General features: G+C 35.0%; 1 protein-coding gene across 1 annotated transcript; it reads right to left on the bottom strand.

Annotated features, from left to right (window-relative positions):
• Nucleotides 1-17,724: 17,724 nt before the first annotated feature.
• On the bottom strand, nt 17,725-18,517 carry LOC133294108 (protein MIZU-KUSSEI 1). Its single transcript, XM_061492767.1, has one exon. The coding sequence runs from the start codon at nt 18,487-18,489 to the stop codon at nt 17,725-17,727; it is 765 nt and encodes a 254-aa protein (XP_061348751.1). The 5' UTR covers nt 18,490-18,517.
• Between the last annotated feature and the right edge of the window lie 352 nt (nt 18,518-18,869).

The following is an 18,869-nucleotide window of genomic DNA, read 5'->3' as shown; positions in this document are numbered from 1 at the left end:
TTGACTTTAAATAATTTGGATTTATTTTTAAGAAAATTAAGTTCTTTTGGATAATACTCCAAATTAGAACCCTACAAAAAAAAAGTTATACACAAAATAACTTCAGAGATTGAATTAAGATATGAAACCTCAATGTTGTTAAACAAAACCAATTTTCACAAACCTTTTTGAAATGCTGCTCGCGTAAATAAGCAACACTCATTCCCAATAAAGCAATACAATCTCTATCGAACAATATGAAAGATGCAGAATCCGTATTATCCACAACCCTCACCTCAACACAAAATTTGTCACACATTAATACCGCTTGTCTTAATTACACATTACTAAATAACGACTTTATAACAAAATAACATCATCAACAAATTATCTTACTCTGGATAATAATCAATCTAATGTTTCTCGCAGTTCTTACAATACCACCTTTCAAAATCTTCACAAACAAAATATGGACATCTCTTAGAGGACTTGTACCACCAGTTGTATTTAGGGGTGGCAAAGTGGGCAGCTCGCTCCGCCCTGCTTTTAGGGGGGCTGAAAAACTCAGCCCTTCCCGCCCCGCCTTAAAGCTCTCCCCGCCCTGCCAGCCCGCCTATATAATAATGTCATCTGTTAACTCCTTGAGATTGCAATTATCATACCAAAACTTTTGATGATCCTATAAGATTTCCAGTAAGAAAATGAAATTTCCATTGCTACGTTGCAAATAATTTTATCTTGCAAATTTGTCGAGGTACAAAAAGGGTTATGCCTGTGCCTATTACATGTAGCTACAGTCTAGCTAATGCTCAAAAGCTGAAATAATGGCATAATCAAAGCTAGTGTCTAAGAAACAGATTGACCAGCATGTTCATTAGATTCCAAAGTACATCCAAAATACTAATTCCACTAAAAGCATAAACAAAAAACCACTTAAACTTGTTGTACAATCACGATTCACCAGCATGTTCATTAGATGCCACACTTAAACTTTCATCTTCAACATCTTCATCTACAAATCACAATTCAAAAACGAAAATAATCATATTAACAAAAAATTATGATTGCAAATAATGTAGCAAATACATTCAATTTAAATAAATTACCATTGGCATCAAAACCATTTAACCAATTGCGGATGCAAATCAAAGCTTCAACACAATTGGGCAAAAGTCTATTTCTATATTTGTTAAGGACACGCTCCCCAATGCTAAATGCAGACTTAGATGCCACAGTGGTGATAGGAACGCTCAACAAGTCATGAGCCATTAATGATATATCCGAAAAGAGTTTACTATTTTCCCTCCACCATTGCAATATATCCAAATGTTCATAATATTCAAAACACAATGTTGTCTCTTCCAAATAAATGTCAAGTTGAGACCTTCCGGTTTTTTATGCAAGGTTGTAACAGCCCGTTACGAACCAGTAATGTTATCATTGCATATGGTATTAAGCGCAGTTACAATCACAGTAATTGAGTTAATTAAATTACAGATACACTTTTTCTTTTATTAAATCCTCATTGTTAAACAATTAACCATTTCCGTAACTAATTAAAACAACGCCATAATTGTAACGCAAAGCTCGCTTTAGCCTAAAATGATGTCCCCAAACGCGGGGTGAGATATACAAATATATCTCAGTAAACCAAGGGTACTAGAGGATCACTCTACCCCATGGTTCACTCAATGTGCAACAATAACATAATGTAAAATGCATAACATACAAAATCACAAACAGCTGGGCACAAATCCAAGAACATCCATATAAGGATTCCGTTCAAGGACCCCATCATATAACTCCTGGGAAGCTTCCTGGTGCCTTTCCCATGGATGAGACGACCCCATGGCAAAACCCAACCAGAACTCCTCATGAGCCCTATCCAGCGGAAGTCCCACGTTTGGATCATCCTGGTGCTACTCCTAGAGTCGGCCCCACGGCAAAACCCGACCGGAATCCTCAAAGCATATCTCCAGCGGAAGTCCAAACCACACACACCTACTGGCCAGAGATCACAAAATTTCACACATAACATGCTCCAAGCTTGTCACACAAACAAGCAATAATGCATGAACATACATATTCACACAATTTCAAAAGGCACAAAATCCAACCACAACCTTCCACTTGGTATGGTGGAGCACACAAGGGATTAAAACCCAAGTTCCAAAGGTTTACCTCAACTCCAAGAGTAATACTCTTCCACGTAAGCCCCAAGCTTATGCCTCTTCTATTGGTTCTGTGAGTGGCAACCTATATGATTAAACAACCATGATATCGAAACAATTCCAATGCAATCAATTCACTTCAAAATACTAATTCCCAAACCTATTCATTTAGGCCAAAGGGCTATTTTACATTTATTTTTCCTTAATCATTCCTATAGGTCAATCACCATATACACAATGCATCCAATCATTCTTCCTTTCAATTCCACTATATCACAATACACTACCATTCATTTAAGTACCATTTCCCAACATACAACCTCAACTACACAACTTTTACATCATCAGCCATACATGACCTCAATAGGTCGAATTCTTCAAGGAAACATCTTCCAAGGTTTTTAATCCAATTCAACACTTACACATGTCATACAATCCTATTATTAACCCATACCAATGCTCCACAACCTATTTATTCAATCCTACCATCATACCAATTCATAAAGTATTGAAATTCAACTCAAATTTCACTAAGTTACAATTTTCCAAATCACAATAATTTTTATTACATCAATCATCATCATTTATCATTCTAAGCATTTAATTTCAAAGGAGCAACATCATTAAAAGCCCCAAACTACCATAACTCATCATCACATAACCAAAACCCTCACCAAATTATGATCTCAATAAAAACTCATTAAGAATGAGAAAACTTACCACCAATAGCTTCCAATGGTCCAAGGGAATGATCTCCAACCAATGGTTCAACACAAAAAGTCCCAAAATTTCACCAAAATGCCACCAAATTCGTGGCTATTTTATGGGTTTTTCTCCTCACACAATGATCCCCACAAGGTGCACTCTACATGAAAGTCACTCACAATCTCAACGGTAACAACTTTGTAGTTGGAAGTTTCTCTCAAAAATGGCTCTAACTAAAAGTTGCAATTGAAAAGCTCAAAACACCCTAACCAATGGTGTAGGCCGTGTGAGGAAGAAGAAGGGAGGAGAGAGTGTTCTGATTTTGTGCAAAAGTCATCTCTCTCAAGTGTTTAATCCACTCACTTAAGTGGGAGTGGATCTCACTTGTCACTTAACTTTCTTAAATCATCCATTTTAACTCACATATTCATAACCTACGTATTTTTCTCGTTCCCGTCATATTTTTATTTCCTAAAAATACTGATCATATTTTCACGCTTATCGGTACAATTACACCGCAGTATTTTACACCAAAAAATTACTATTCATCAAATTTTTTGAAACTTGCCTATCCACTCGATTTTTCGTCCTGAATCCATTTCCGGCATTATTTTTACCATTTGAGACCTTCTACTCAATTTTTCATGCCTAGGGTCACGTGTTTGGTAAATTACTATTCTGCCCTTTTTACTTATTTTGACCCTAATTTCAGAATTTTCACTAATCCTACCCCTTTAATCCATATTTTCACATATAATTATACATTTAGACATACGAGGTGTTATACAAGGTGATGATTGAGCATTTTCAAATTCTGTAACATAAAAAATGAAAAAAAGTAAGATTATGCTTACAAAATTAAAGGATTGAATTCAAAATAATTAAATTACATAAGCTTACACCAAACATTGGCAGTTCCCATTCTTTCTTATCCCTTGACCTTGACTCGCTTGATGACAGAGATGTAATATCACTTCGATCACCTGAAGTAGAAGAATTATTACTTGCATACTACTCATAGAGCATATACAACTTTCTTCTTGTTTGCTCTACCTTTTGATCAGATGTAGTTTCATCAACTTGTGAATAACAAAATTTCAATGAATCTAACTTCATCTGGGGATCAAGAACAAATCCAAATGCAAGTTGAACACTGTATTCATCCCAATATTTCTCAAACTTCAGCAACATGTTTTCAGCCTTTGTTTTTAAAAGCTCATCTTCGTCATTCACATGATGAATTAGAATGCATTGAATTTTCCAAACTTGCTCAAAATACATGTTGGAAGTAGGATAAGATGTGCCAGAAATCAAGGTTGTAATATCATAAAATAGCTTCAAGAAAATACAAAGTTTTTCTCCTCTTTTCCATTCTTCAGCCGATGGACAAAATTTATAATGGCTATCATTCAATTGAAGGCATGAAAACACACGTTGATAACCAAGAGCACTTTGGAGCATCAAATAAGTAGAGTTCCATCTAGTAGGAATATCTAGACGGAGGCCAATTGAAATGTTAACATCTCCAATCTGGTCAATGCATTCTTTAAATTTTATTGCTCTACCTTCTGAGCCCTTAATATATTTGACACTCTCTAATCTTCATCAAGGAGACATTAGATACTTTCAACCCTTCTTGCACAATTATATTCAAGATGTGTGCAGAACAACGCATATGAAAAACATTCTTCATCACATAACAATATATTATGCGTTACAAGTTGACTTTTTAAAATGTGACCAATCATATTGTCAGTGGCAGATGCATTATCCAAAGTAAGACTAAAAACCATCTTCTCTATTTCCCATTCCTTCAAAAAACCAAGTCTTTTTTTAGACAATTAAAATCTGGAGTGTGGAGGAGGCATATGAGAGAAGTTGATAATTTTGCTATTTAACCTTCACTTTTTATCTACAAAGTGTGTTGTCAAACATATGTAACCTTCAGTTGTACAAGATGTCCATAAATCAGAAGTTAAGCAAATCCTACCAGGAATGCTAGCTATTGTTAGCTTTAGCTTCTCCTTCTCTCTCTTGTAAATATTTAAGACATCACTTTTAGCAGTATTTCTTGAAATAGGAACAAAATCAAGATTCAAGTATTTTAACTATTCTCTAATCTTCTCATATTCAACAAAGCTAAATGGAAAATCATGTTCAATGATTGCAACTGCCAACATATCACGTGCCAACATTTGATCTATCTTTCCAGGCTTCAATCTACCATGCATATCTATCATCATCTGACCTATATCTTCAAATTTGATTTCTTTGCACTTTTCAATGTGTCGATTTAAAGATGTTGTTCCATGTGTTTTTCCACGAGCCTTATACTCTTGAACACAAGCATTGCATTTTGCCTTTTGAACTCCATCTTTATCGGGTCCTAATTTTGTGAAAAAATTCCAACAATATGCAGTTGATATCTTGGCCTTTTTAGTGATATGAGATTCTTCTTGACTGTCTAATTTCTCTGCATCACTAGATTCAATACCAATAGGGATATCAATTATGACAGATTCCATTTCAATGCAGAGATATTAGAAATAGTAATCAACTACAATTCTGCAAATATCAAAATATCAAGTCAGGTTTGTTGTTTTAACCAAAAATATCAAGCCTACAATGTAACAGGTTACGGATGAATGATGACCACCAATAAAAAGTGATACAGAACTCAGGACGAAAAAATGAAGCCATACAATTATCATATATTATGCTATCCCTACCATGAGTGACAAATGACAATTACTAAAAGAACTAAGAGAATGTCATGCACTGTTGTAAACAAGGTGAGAAAAACCTCTAAGAGATGGATGCTTGTAGATTCACCAATATAGATAATTATATTCAAATGACAAGTATTAATCAGTTCAGAAGAAACATAAAGAACTAATTTTTTTAAACCAAAAAAAAGCAAAGACAATTGGGAATCTCGAGGAGTCATAGAGAAATACTGTAAAAATAAATAAATGTGGTGACGGGTTTCATAAATAATTAAATATATGGACTTCTATGAGAAAATATATTAAAAAAATATAGTATAAAATCATTAACATCAACAGTAGTCTTTTTTTTGTTTTTGGGTATGGGTAAGATGCTTAGTTTGTAGTCCAATCTTCGTTAGAAACTTATTTATTCTTTTGCAGAATGCCTTCCAAATAGCCTTTTTTTTTACGTGGGTAAGTAGCTTATTTTCAAGATGTTTATTTTGAGAAATTTCAAGTTTTAGGCTTTCTAATTCAGAGGATTTATTATTTATAATAATTTTTTCAAAGTGCAGTACGAGTTTAACATCAAATCTTGCTTCCATGCAAACTTGCCACTAATACTGATAAGGGTTTTACTAGTATTCACATACCATTTGATGTGTAAATTTGCAACATGCTTATCAGAAATCTCAAACTCTCAAGAGAGCACCTGAACCATTATCAGAAATTTTCAACAAACAAAACCATTTGCTAGAGCACCTGTCGGTTATTAAGAATCACCTGCACCGGATCATGGAGTCGTCCATCCATGCGTAGCTGAAGCTTCTGGAAAGAATTGTGGAAGCGATCAAAGAGAGAAGGTTCGAGAAGGCTGTGGACAGTTGTTACGCGGTGCAGCGGATCTGGAAGTTGTACGTGGTGAAGGGATCTAAGGCATAAAGTGCAGGAGATATTGGAGGTGGAGGTGGATCTCAAGGGTAGCCCAAAGATTCAAGAGGCGGAGATGAAGCTGTACTTGGTGAAAGAAGACGAGTAAGTTCGAGAAGGTTCACATGCTTCAGACGTTTTGAGGCAGATTTTGACCTAATTTGGGAAATGGGAGGGAGAAAGAAAAATAAAGCGTGAGGTTAGGTTAGGTAACTTAGGTTAGGGGTAAATAAAAAAATAAATAAAATGGGCTGGCGGGTTAGCCCACCCCGTGGCGAGGCGGGTTTGGCGGGCTAACAGGCTTGGCGGGGCGGGTTGAGCCCGTTTTGCCATCCCTAGTTGTATTTGCTTTCAATCGATTTTATGGTTCCATAAGTAATGCACGTCATAGCTTGGCATATTAATAATTAAAAAATAAAATTAAGCCCATCAGGATCCATTATATATTCGTGAAAGCATAAATAAATTGTGAAATTGTACCTCCCTGTAATTCTTAATATCACTGATACACTTTCTTTCGATTTCTTTTAGAAAATCTTTTTCAAAAGAATATGAAGATTAACTGGACAATTGAGTCAACCTTTGACTACTTTATATTTGATCAGATGAAAGCCAAACACATAATTATATAGCAATTAATCAGTACATATGCTAAAATCAATCCCACACAAAAGACACAGGTCGTTGTATTAAAAGAATATACCACACCTTTTTTTGAAGTCCATAACCTCAAGTACATTGGAATCGAAAAGTATCATTGTCATATATTTTTGTGTTCGTTATTCCAATTTCACCTATGCAATTTTGTAAACATAAGAGATGGGAAAACTAAATATAACAGAGTTAAGAAACGAAACATACTAATACGCAAGACAAAATTGAGAAGAAAATATAATAAAAAAATACCCCTTAAACCCTTTATCCTTGCAAGCTGAACTATCACCACGATATGAGGAGACTGATTATTTGCCAAGAAGGTTTGCACTTCATCCATATATTACTCCCACAAAGTGCACTCAATCTTGTGACCCCTATTTTTCGCAACACTTAGAAGAAATCACGTTATATATTAAAATCTTTGTTAACCAACGATCAATATATATTCCATGTCAATTTAACATAATATCTGAGGTTGTCAAACTCTAACACAACAATTTTTGCTTTTCTACCAGAGACAACATGCTCACGAACTTTCCCAATTCCTGAAAGTAAATCGATGACATCTACTGAACAAAAAAGTTAAACATGTGATAATCTCATCAACTATAGTTAATCAAGATATGACCAAATTCAGAGGCAAACTGTATTACCTACTAAATAAGGAGAGTCTGGTGACTTTTTTCTTAATAATGTCAAAATCAACAAAATCAAATCCATTAGCAGGAATATTAGCATCAATAGTAGACTTAACATCCACCCTCAAGTTGAAAGACAGATGATAATCATACCGAGTTGGCTTGAAATTATCACTATTTAATCCAGCTCCAAATATTTTGATAAGATAGACATCTACTTTACGAATTTTTTTTCGAACCTGTAAAGAACCTTTCACAATAGTATGAACCCTTCCACCCTAAAAAATGAATAAATTAGTATACGAAAGAAAACAAAATCACATTAAGTACAGAGCTGCCATAAACAAACCAAAAGTATTACTTGTTCATCCAATAGAACCATCTTCACATTGTCATCAAATCTTTACGCTGAAAATTAGGAACCTTCTAGAGTCTTACCACCCTAACCTTAATCCTCCACTCATCCTTGGTAGGATTAATATAAAAACCCTCATAACCAAGTGAGGTTAAATAAAGAAATCAAGCAAGAGTTCAGTAGATCAAGTGGTGTTCGTGGAAATTATGAACAATTGTGTTAAATAATGATCAATTGATCATGAAATTGAGATAATGAGATACACAGGGATATATTTCATGCCAAGCAAGTCATATAGTACATAAATATATGTATGAAGAGAATTCAGGACATATATGTCATTATAGAGAAAGTCATGAATTACTTGGAAAATAGATTAGATATGGTCAAAACTTGAATTAGATGTTATCATTAAATTCTTTAGAGAATTTGATGGGTTTAATAAGATCTTAGATTAGTCTAATGATGATTAGGTTAATAATTAAAAATGAGTCAAAGTTTAAGAAAAATCAACCAATAAGAATGAATATAAGTCAAAGTGACTTAAAAGTAAGCAAAATTAGTCTTAAACTTGAATTAGATGTCATAATTAAATTGAGTGGTAAATTTCATTGAGTCAAGGTATATTTAGATTAATCTAATGATGTTTAGATTAATTGTTAAAAATATGACAAAGTATGAATTTAAATAGCCAATGGAAGATAAACTAGTTAATTTAAAAGTTAACTAGTTAATATGATGTATAGATATTTTGAGTATAAAAATATGAATGTTCTCTTATCTTTTTGGCTTAAACCAGTGCACATATAAGGGAAGAGAGTGTTTAAATTGTTAACCAATAATAAGCCAACAAGTTAAGAGAATTAGCTTTGAAAGTCAATTTAGGTTGCATGATATTTTTCTAATCTTGTCAAGTTGGTTTCCTTTTCTTTGCTCTCAACTCATGCTGCCTTCTTCTTCCAAGGAACAAGGAAATGTGTTTTCAAATTGATAAGGTCAAAGATGCCTAAATATTAACCAATAGGAATTGGAATAATAAAGTAAAGAGTAAATACGCTTTTTGGTTTCTAGCAAAAAAACATGGTACTCACTTTAATCCCTTACAAAAAAAATTAGTCTCGAGGTCCCTAACAAATTCAAAGTGTACTCATTTAGTTGAAATCGTAGTCCCTCTTCGGGTAGCGCATTTTAACGCTCTCCAGAGAGTTACGACGCACTCATTTTTTTCATTCTGGTAGCGCCTTACAACGCTCAACAGCGCGTTAAAACGCTCGGAACTTGAAGGAAATAACACTATAGCGCGTTGTAATGCCCTATAGCGCGTTGTAACACTCTCCAATAGGGGACTTACCCTTTTTCCTTCGGAGCGAGCGCGTTTTAACGCCCATTTGAGCGTTTTAACACTCTCCAACTGGGAAACACATGCCTTCCCCTGTTTTCACCTACTTTCCTTTGGGGAATTACTTCCCACTCTCCATAACACCTGATTGACAATCTTACATCATATAATCCTGCAATAGTTGCATCATTTTCATAATTCATTATACAATCCCAAAAGATAAAATATGATTCAACATTCCATCATCTACCTTAAGCAATCATTTTTCAATCTAAAGGATAAAAACATGATTCATATTACATCCATAATCAAATATATCATTACATCATTTCTCTTCAAAGTGATTACATATAAAAGACTTAGAAATAACAAGTGATCAAAGTCCCAAAATAGGTGCACAATGGCTAAACAACATCAATGATCAACTTCTAAGTCCTACATGCATTCATATACAACTAATGCATCAAAATATCCATTACATAAGGTTTTCTACATGCAAGAAATCTCAAAATGTCCTATATCAGGTACAATCTACTCATGCTTCTTGCCTCGTTCAGCCTCACCTCTATCAGTACCTGAAATGATGCCCCACAACACAGGGTGAGATATACGAATATATCGTAGTAAACCAGGGGTCCTTGGAGATAACTCCACCCTAAGGTTCACTTTTGGTGTACACATCATCATAACAGCTTAACACATTCTTATCCATACACTTCATATGGACTTCCAAGAAAGATCCTCAAAGGGTTGTTTCTCTTAGGTGCTCACCACAAGGAGATCCGCATAGGGCTGTTTCCAAGGAAAGTCCAAAATCTCATACTAGGGGCTTCCAAGAGAGATCCTCAAGGGTTGTTTCTCTTAGGTTCTTACCACATGGAGATCCACATAGGGCTGTTTCCAAGGAAAGTCCCTAACTTCAATCTAGGAACCTCCAAGAGAGATCCACCTATAGCTGTTTCTCTTGGGCTCTGACCACATGGAGATCCACATGGGGCTGTTTCCAAGGGAAGTTCCTACCAATCATCCCCATCATAATACCATCAATCATAACCTCAATCATAATCCTCAACCATGACCTCATTATTTATTTTTACCTCTATTAACCATTCCTCAATTACTCTTAAACAATCAAACATCAATCAATAATCATTAATCAATCATAACATTTATCAATGCATGAACGTACATTTTCTATCATCATTACATAGCACACCTCATAAACCATTCCTCCTCAACAAAGTATGGTGGAACATTCAAGGGGATCAACCCCAAGGTCCAAAGGTTTACCTTGCACTTGAAATTTTCCCAAAGCTTTGCTTTCCTCAATTGAACACAACCACAAGGGTTGGCCACTCCACTTGGTTCTCTTGCCTCAATCCTATCAATACAAGGATCTCAATCAAATCTACAATCAAACAATGGCTTACCATTCAAGAACATCCTTAATTTCAAGCATAATTTTCTCAAATATCAAAGCATGCTAAAATGGCAATCTAAACTAATCTCTATCGTTTATTTATCATTCCTAACCACCTTTACAAAGGTTACATGATCAAATCAACTCCCAACACATCACACCAACCAACTTTCGTGTGGCACTATTCACATAACCTATATTCTTCAAATTTTCATGAAAATAAGAGTTGGATGGTGAAAACTTACCCCAAATCACCTTAGAATACTTGGAGAGTGATTCTTCAAGCTCCAAAACACACAAAACACCCACAATCACTCAAATCTATCAAATTTTTGAAATGGAAAGTGTGAGATATCTCCCAATACAATGACCCCCCCCCCAACAAGAACCAAGCTATGGGTTTTGTAGAGGATGAAATTTGACACACTTTAGGCTTTGAAACGGATCAATTTGGTGGAGGAATGAGAGAGCTAGGGTTCTTGGAGCTTCAACCATGGAGTCTCTCTCTCTTCCTCTCCCTTGCTCTCTTGTCGAAGAAGAAGAAGAAAAGTGAATGAGGGTATTGTATTTTTACACTTACATAGGGTAAGTGAAATTCAACTGGGTAAAAATTTATCTATCTACTAACCTTCATTTACCACCAAACTTTACCCAAAGGTCTGGAATATTTTTCTAGTAATATTTTTAACTATACTTTTATATTTTGGGTGATTTTGCTTACACACATTTTTATCCCATAATTTTCATTGACTGCACTTTTTACCTTAAAAGTGCCCTTAATTTATTTAATTAGATATTTTATCTAATTCAACCCACTAATAAAAGCTTAATTACTTAACTACATATAATTTACTAATTAATCAGGTTAGGGGTATTATATTCACCCTAACTTTTTAGCGATTTTGTCCTCAAAATTGACAAAACCACTGCTTTAACCAATCACGTAATTGTTGGGGAACTCTTCTTGTGTTCTCGAGGTTACCTCATTGATTCCTTACTCTTTTCCTCATCATGTTATCATAATATGCCAACTTTTACTCATGATTCATTCTATGTTTCATAATTAGGTTATACTAACACATTTAAGCACTTTTATCTTTCACTTTCCTCAAGGGTCATACCTATTCACTTGATATTTTTAACCCTGACCTTCCACAGTCCCATAAATAACCTCATACTTAAAATCTCATCTGATGGAACTTCCAAGAAAGATTCACTATGAGTTGTTTCTCTTTGGTATCTGACCACAATAAGGTCCCGAAGGCTAACTCTAAGGGAAGTTCCCCTCAATCTAGACTAAAATGGGTCCACTTTGAATTTCATAAGGGCCAACTGACTATTGTTTTTTGTAAATGACTAAAATGGGGACCATGTTTTTTGTTAGGGACCCAAAAGAGTATTTACTCTAAAGTAAAAGTAATTAAAACTAAATTTAAAAGAACTTAGTCATCTTTTAGCTTCTAAAGTCGGTTCTTTATTCTTTAAAAGGACCAAAATCTGAATGTTTTCTTCGTGAAAAACCGTGACCACCTTGTGAGCAAGAGAAAATAATCCTTGAGAGGAGCTTCACATGTTCATCTTTTCTCTTCTTTTTCTTATTACCTCATGGCTACCATCCATGGGAAGTGAGGTGTTTTCATGTCTTGTTGAAGGAAAATTGAGGAAATAGACACCAAGGAGTGGTTTACGGTAACTAACTACCGTCCTTTAGCTTAATTCCATGGATTTTAATTTAGGGTTTATGAATTGGGACTGAATTTTATGATGTTAAATCATGTGTATATTTTGTGTTTTGATATGTATTCATGGTATTTGATGAGTATAGAAATGTTTGGATTAAGTTTGAATAATTGGAAGAGTTATAATTTTCGTGGAACATATGGACCTTAAATCTTCCTGTTTTCAAAATTTATATATGGAGTTATAGAACTTCAAATTGAGTGGAGTTTGTTGCAAATTAAAGGCCTACATGTCAAGTTTAACATATAAAAATTTCAGAGAAAATGGATGTAAAATGATTTTTTTCGTGTATTTTATAGTGTAGACTGTACATGTTATGAAAATTCAGCTTTATTGACTGTTTTGTATAATTAAATGATGTTTGGTGTTATTGGTTTGTATTAAGGTTAAATGGCACTTAAAGTTACAAGTATTAAGCTTAAAAAAAATGTGAATTTATGTGACATATAGGTTTGGCCACTTAGTGGTTCATTGGATTAAAAATTGAGTTGTTTAATGACGGAAATTGCAAATGAATTTGAAGTAGGTTTCAAGTAAAATTAGTATGATGAACCTTTAATTGGTAATATGATGAAGTAGATTTTATATTACGTAAACATAGGTCAATATATGGGTATTTAAGTATGACTTGTGGAATGGCATGAAATTAGCAAATATAGTTAGTAAACAAGTATTGTAATATGTATAAGGTAATAAGGTGATTCCAAGTCAGGATTATGTGAATTTTGCAAAAATTATTTATATACCAAGTAAGCGTGATATAAAAGCACTGACACGTAAGCTCTTGGTTAGGAGTTTTCCTCCGTCTTTGTTATTCCACCAAAGTCCATTAAGGATGATGGTTAAATTGTGTAAATGATTGACAGTGAGTTGGTATATATGCATATATGTGCATTCATATAGACAGATACATTGATGATGTGTTTAATTTATGTACATTGATATTGTGATGTGATATAACATAAGTAAGCAAATAAAAGACGGATAGCAGAAGTACATATCTTCCGTAGTAAAACTGTAAAGACGGATAACAGAAGTATAAATCTTCCGCAGTATTAATATTATTAGAAAATCAAGACCATAAATGTGATTGAGTAATTGAGACGTAGAAAGGTGATTGAGTAATCAAGACGTAAAAATATGTTCCTAGCTATATAATATATTATTATTAAATTATATAAAAAGCAGAGAAGAATAAATCTTCTGTATTATAAAAAGTAGGGAAGTAAAATCTTTCGTATTATATAAAGGCAGGGAAGAATAAATCTTGCGTATTACAAACAGCAGGAAAGTATAAATCTTCCTTATTATCATAAAGCAGGGAAGTATAAATCTTCCATAATATAAGCAGTGGGATATAGGGGAGTATAAAGTCTTCTGAAACAAGTCAGTGAAATACAGACAGTGAAATAAAAGTGAGATACAGACAGTGCGATAAAGTCAGCGAGATACAATTAGTGAGATAAAGTCAGCGAGGTATACTCAGTAGGATATACTAATAAAATTACATGTATTATTATATGCTTTATATCTGACTTTTCATGCAGAGAGTGAACTCTTGGGTGGAGACTACTCCATAAACCCATAGTCTTATTAGAATTTATTTCTCACCCCGTCGTGGGGCTGTAATTTAAATTACAGGTACATCAAAAAGCAGGAGAACTCACAAAGGGAAAAAGACCATTCAGTGAGGATAACGTTATTGAAGACAGTGGGTGATATTATATCACTAATAGATTTGAACCCATGTATAAAGCAGAGGAGGTAGATGATCAGAATTATCACTGTGTAATTAAAAATATTAAAAAACAGACTTACTTGTCAGTGGCAGAATGATGAAACAGACAGAATGAAAGGATGAATATATGCAGTATCAGAGGAATTAAATCCGAGCCCACAGAACGTGTCTCCTTAAGACAATTTGCCCCCTCACTGATGCCTAAGGTTGATGGACACTTGTCTCCCAGGATAGAACAGATTTCGTTTGAAGAATGGTGGCACTACCAATCAACAGCCCAAACGAACACAACAATATGCCAGAGGAAGTCACACCGGAGGATGAACAACAGTATGCAAAACCGGAAGAAGAGAAATTCCGGCAGAGTTTAAGTGCAGAAAAAACTGGATAGATTTCTGAAGGTGTCAGTGTCTATTTATAGACACTGACCGATCACGATGAACAGTCGCCGGCGGCGAACCGCCGTGTCTGATGGCGGCGAACGGGTGCGACCGGTGACTGTTCCGACGAACAGATACGACCGGTGACCGGTTCAGCGAGCAGACACAACCGGTTACTGGTTCACGAAGGGAAAGAACCGGTTCGGTTCAATACTGCTCAAAAAATCCGGCGGGTAGAAACGTTTTGGTTGGAGGGAAGCAACGGTAAATGTTTTTGGACAAAATATTAAAAAATAATTTAATAAAAAATTATTTTTTATTACATACTATGAACCGAACCGAACCGAACCGAACCGATTCGAGCCGAGCCGAGCCGGACAGACGGCGGCGCGTGTGTGTGGTGAACTAATGCTCACCTAGCTCTTCCCCCTACATAAAACATGTAGTGACCCAAGGGCCAATCTAAGAGAGGGAAGTGGGAGCTTATATACTCTCCCATTTCCTACTAATTGTCCAATGTGGGACTTGTTGAAACCCACACACCTCTTCATCTTCCCTTTTTTCTCTTTTCTTTATTAACCTACTTCTTATTCATAACCAATGGATCATTGTTCATTAATTCATTCATTAATTCCAACAGATAGAGAAATTTGTACAGGTATGAGACTGTACAGATAATTAAAATTAATAGTAGAAGTTAATTGAAAAGAAAAAGTTATTCAGAAAAACTATATCGGGTAATTAAAAATTTTATTAAGTCTTCCGTTATTTTAATCCAGTTGTACGAATAGTATGACCATATGTAGTTAACAATCTGATTATTAAATTGGGGCGTTACAATTAACATCCTTTATAAAATCATATCTGGAGTACATCGTGATTGGTATATTAGATAATGCAGAAGTTTATATTGATAAGATGTAGAACACACATACACAAATGAAGAAATGCAGCCAAAACAAAATATGCAGCAACAAATTCCGTATTTATACACGAATTGAATTTAAACTCATTGTTATTATGGTTTTTCTTGATTGTAGCGAAATTAATAGGCTCAACACTTTCCAACGTAGAAAGTAGTGAGATTGTATATTTGTAATAAATGATGAATTGTTTTCCCAGACATAAAATTAAAATTTCAAAATTTGAATTTGAATTATAATGAATGACAGAACGACACGTCAGCGAACTTGAAGTTTAGATTCGAAAACAAAAAAAAATAAAAAAGTATATATTTAAATAGTGGTTTCAAGTGTGAACACAAAATTGAAATGGAAGGAGAGAGCAACACGTCAGCTTTTTTGGTTTTACTTTAAGATATTAATGATAATTTCATTTTTTTAAGTCATTTTTGCGTATTAAAGCTTCCTTAAGGTTTAATTAATAGGTTTGGCAATTACCAATATAAGAATTAGTGGGATTTTAATTGAGTTGTTTGTCACCAAAGAAGTTTAAATTTCTAAAGTTACTAAAATAGGAAATATTTCAAATTGATTTAGGTGTGAACAAAAACTTGAAATTAAAGGAGAGTGTTGCACGTCCTCAAAATTTTCAAGAAATGGTTTTCCTTTAGATATATTATGGGTTTTATGTTTATCATGTAACATGATATAACATCACTTTCCTACACACACATTAAAGAGGTGGGGTCCACATATTTTTCTTTCTCTTTCATCATTCCACTTTCTCTCTCCATTTTTGTGTGTGTTGGAAACAACACTTAAATCATGTAACATACCACTAATAAAACCTATATATTATATGTTCATATACTTCTTAACACCGAGCTGGAAATTCCAAAAAAATTTAGCTGAACCAAGTGTCCTTCTTGTGCTCATGTTGCATCAATAATTGCCAAAGTTCCCATAATAATAATAATAATAATAAATAATGAGGAAGGATCCGTTTACAAAAAAAATTTAATTTTTTTTACAAATTACATTATCTTCTCCCGGAAGAACATAGTGTAACCAGTGTTCTCCCGAGAGAAAATAATATAATTTGTAAGAGTTTGTAAATATAACCTGTTATATAGGTAGTAATTGATGTTCTTTATTTTGTTGAATTTCCTGAATCTGACTGGTCCCCAGTTGAGAAGTTGTGGAGATTGAATCAAAAGGTGATTTGGGGACACCGATGCTTGTTGTATGTCATCATGTTGAGACAACGAAAAAGAATGGTTCTTCCACATCTTAAGCATCTAATTGTGAAACTCAGCTGTTATTTTTCCATTATATTATACACAGTACTAGTAAACTAATAGATATTTGTACTACTGACAACAATCAAAATTAAACCATTGGATAGATATATTAAACTTTTAATATTCAAAAAGGAAAATATACAATTCAACTTGTCCCCAAGGAGATTGAAAGCAAGAAATATAAAACATTTTATGATGAACAGTAGCCTTAAAATAATTTACCTTTCAAAAGAGCCTCAAGACTACAGATTTTTATAGTAATGAAAAGAAATCCTAGTGAATCAAAACTAATAAGGTAATCAAAATTAATCTTGTTACATTGTTATTATTGACAAATGTGAAGAAGAATACAATAATATCGATGATGAGATTAGTCCTAGAGAAACCCATCAACTTTACACACTAACTCACATGGCAAACAAGAACACAATTTCCATGTTGCACCCTCACCCTGTCACTAAAAAAATCAAAAATTAAAAAAGAAAAAAAAAATTCAAGACCCAGATCTCATAAGTCAAGATTTCTTTCCAAGAAAAATGAAAATCCCAACACATTCAAAAATCAAGAAAATCAATAATTTTCTGTCCCAAAAAAGAAAAAAGGAAAAAGGATTATTACAAAAAAAAAAAAAACAAAGGAAAAAGAAAAATTATATTCCCCAAAACATTTCCTTTCTTTTTCTTTTCTTTTTTTTTTGGTTAAATTCTGCTCCAATATTATGTACCAGAAAATTCCCCCTAAAATAAATAAAATTACAACACTCAACGATGAACCGGAAGTCCAGACCGGAGCAAGAAAACGCTGAGTTCCTGACCGGGGCACTCGTCCGGGTTAATGAGGTGAAACGACTCGGAGTCCGCATTGCCTACCACGTGTTCGAAGTTAGCCCGCATGTACATGAGCTCCTCCGAACCGGAACCGGAGGATCCGAACCCGGAGGGAATGACTCCGGCTCCGACGGTGACGCACTGCATGGTCCTGAGGATGGACCGGACCCGTTCGCCGGTCCGGCGACGTGCGGCGAACCCGGTTTTTCGGCCGTTGCAGAAGGCTGTCCAGACGGGAATGGACCGGAGGGGGCATGAGGAAACGTCAGAGCGCGTGGGGGAACACTCGAGTGCGATGCGGACGAGGCCGTTACGCATTTCACGGACGAGGTTGTTGGTGGAGAGTGGTAGTTCCAAGAGGAGGATTGGCTTCGTGGAGAGGCGGTCGTGCTGGATGCAGAACCACACATGGCCGCGGCGGTTTCCGAAGATGGTTCCGATGACCATCGACTTTGAGGGGCGCGGGGGAGCCGCGGTGGCGCCGGAGGTGGTGGACGTGGAGGATGAGGAAGATGGGGAGTGGTGTTGGGTGGTTGTATTGGTGGTGGTGTTGTGGCGGAGGGAGGTGCTGATGCGTTTCTTGGTTGTGGTGGGGTGGTGGTTGGAGGAAGCGAGGGGTTTCTTGGTTATGGTGGTGGTGGGTGTGGTGGTAGGGAAGAAACAAGGGAGAAAGAATCGACGGAGGGTGTCGATGGTCATGGTTGGTTGGATGGTGGTGGAAGGAATGATTTTCTTGAAGTGTGAGTGTTGGTGAGCATGTGCATGGTGGTAAGGTCTGTGCATGTGGCTATATATATGGAAAAATATGTGCTATTTAAATTAAAAGGACATACACTTTATTTTAGAAGTGAGGTAAAGATAAATAAGTGAATCTGATAGTTTATTTTAGAAATTTATTGAAATATAATCGGATAGTCAATTTTGTATTAAGGGTGTTTTTCGAGTATACCGAATCAACGAAATTTCACAATCAGTGGTGGGGATCAAGTACTCGAGAATTTCTTTCCTCTTTCTTTAATAATTGATTGATGAATCCAAAATTTTCAGTTGTATTTTTCAAGTGGTATTTTTTCTTATCG

Source organism: Gastrolobium bilobum, unplaced genomic scaffold, assembly GCF_033153095.1.
Source record: "Gastrolobium bilobum isolate Gb01-03AN ecotype WA unplaced genomic scaffold, APGP_CSIRO_Gbil_v1 utg202596, whole genome shotgun sequence".
Taxonomy (NCBI): Eukaryota; Viridiplantae; Streptophyta; class Magnoliopsida; order Fabales; family Fabaceae; genus Gastrolobium; species Gastrolobium bilobum.
Note: the sequence above shows the minus strand (reverse complement) of the source record. Positions and strands in the feature narration are given on the sequence as shown.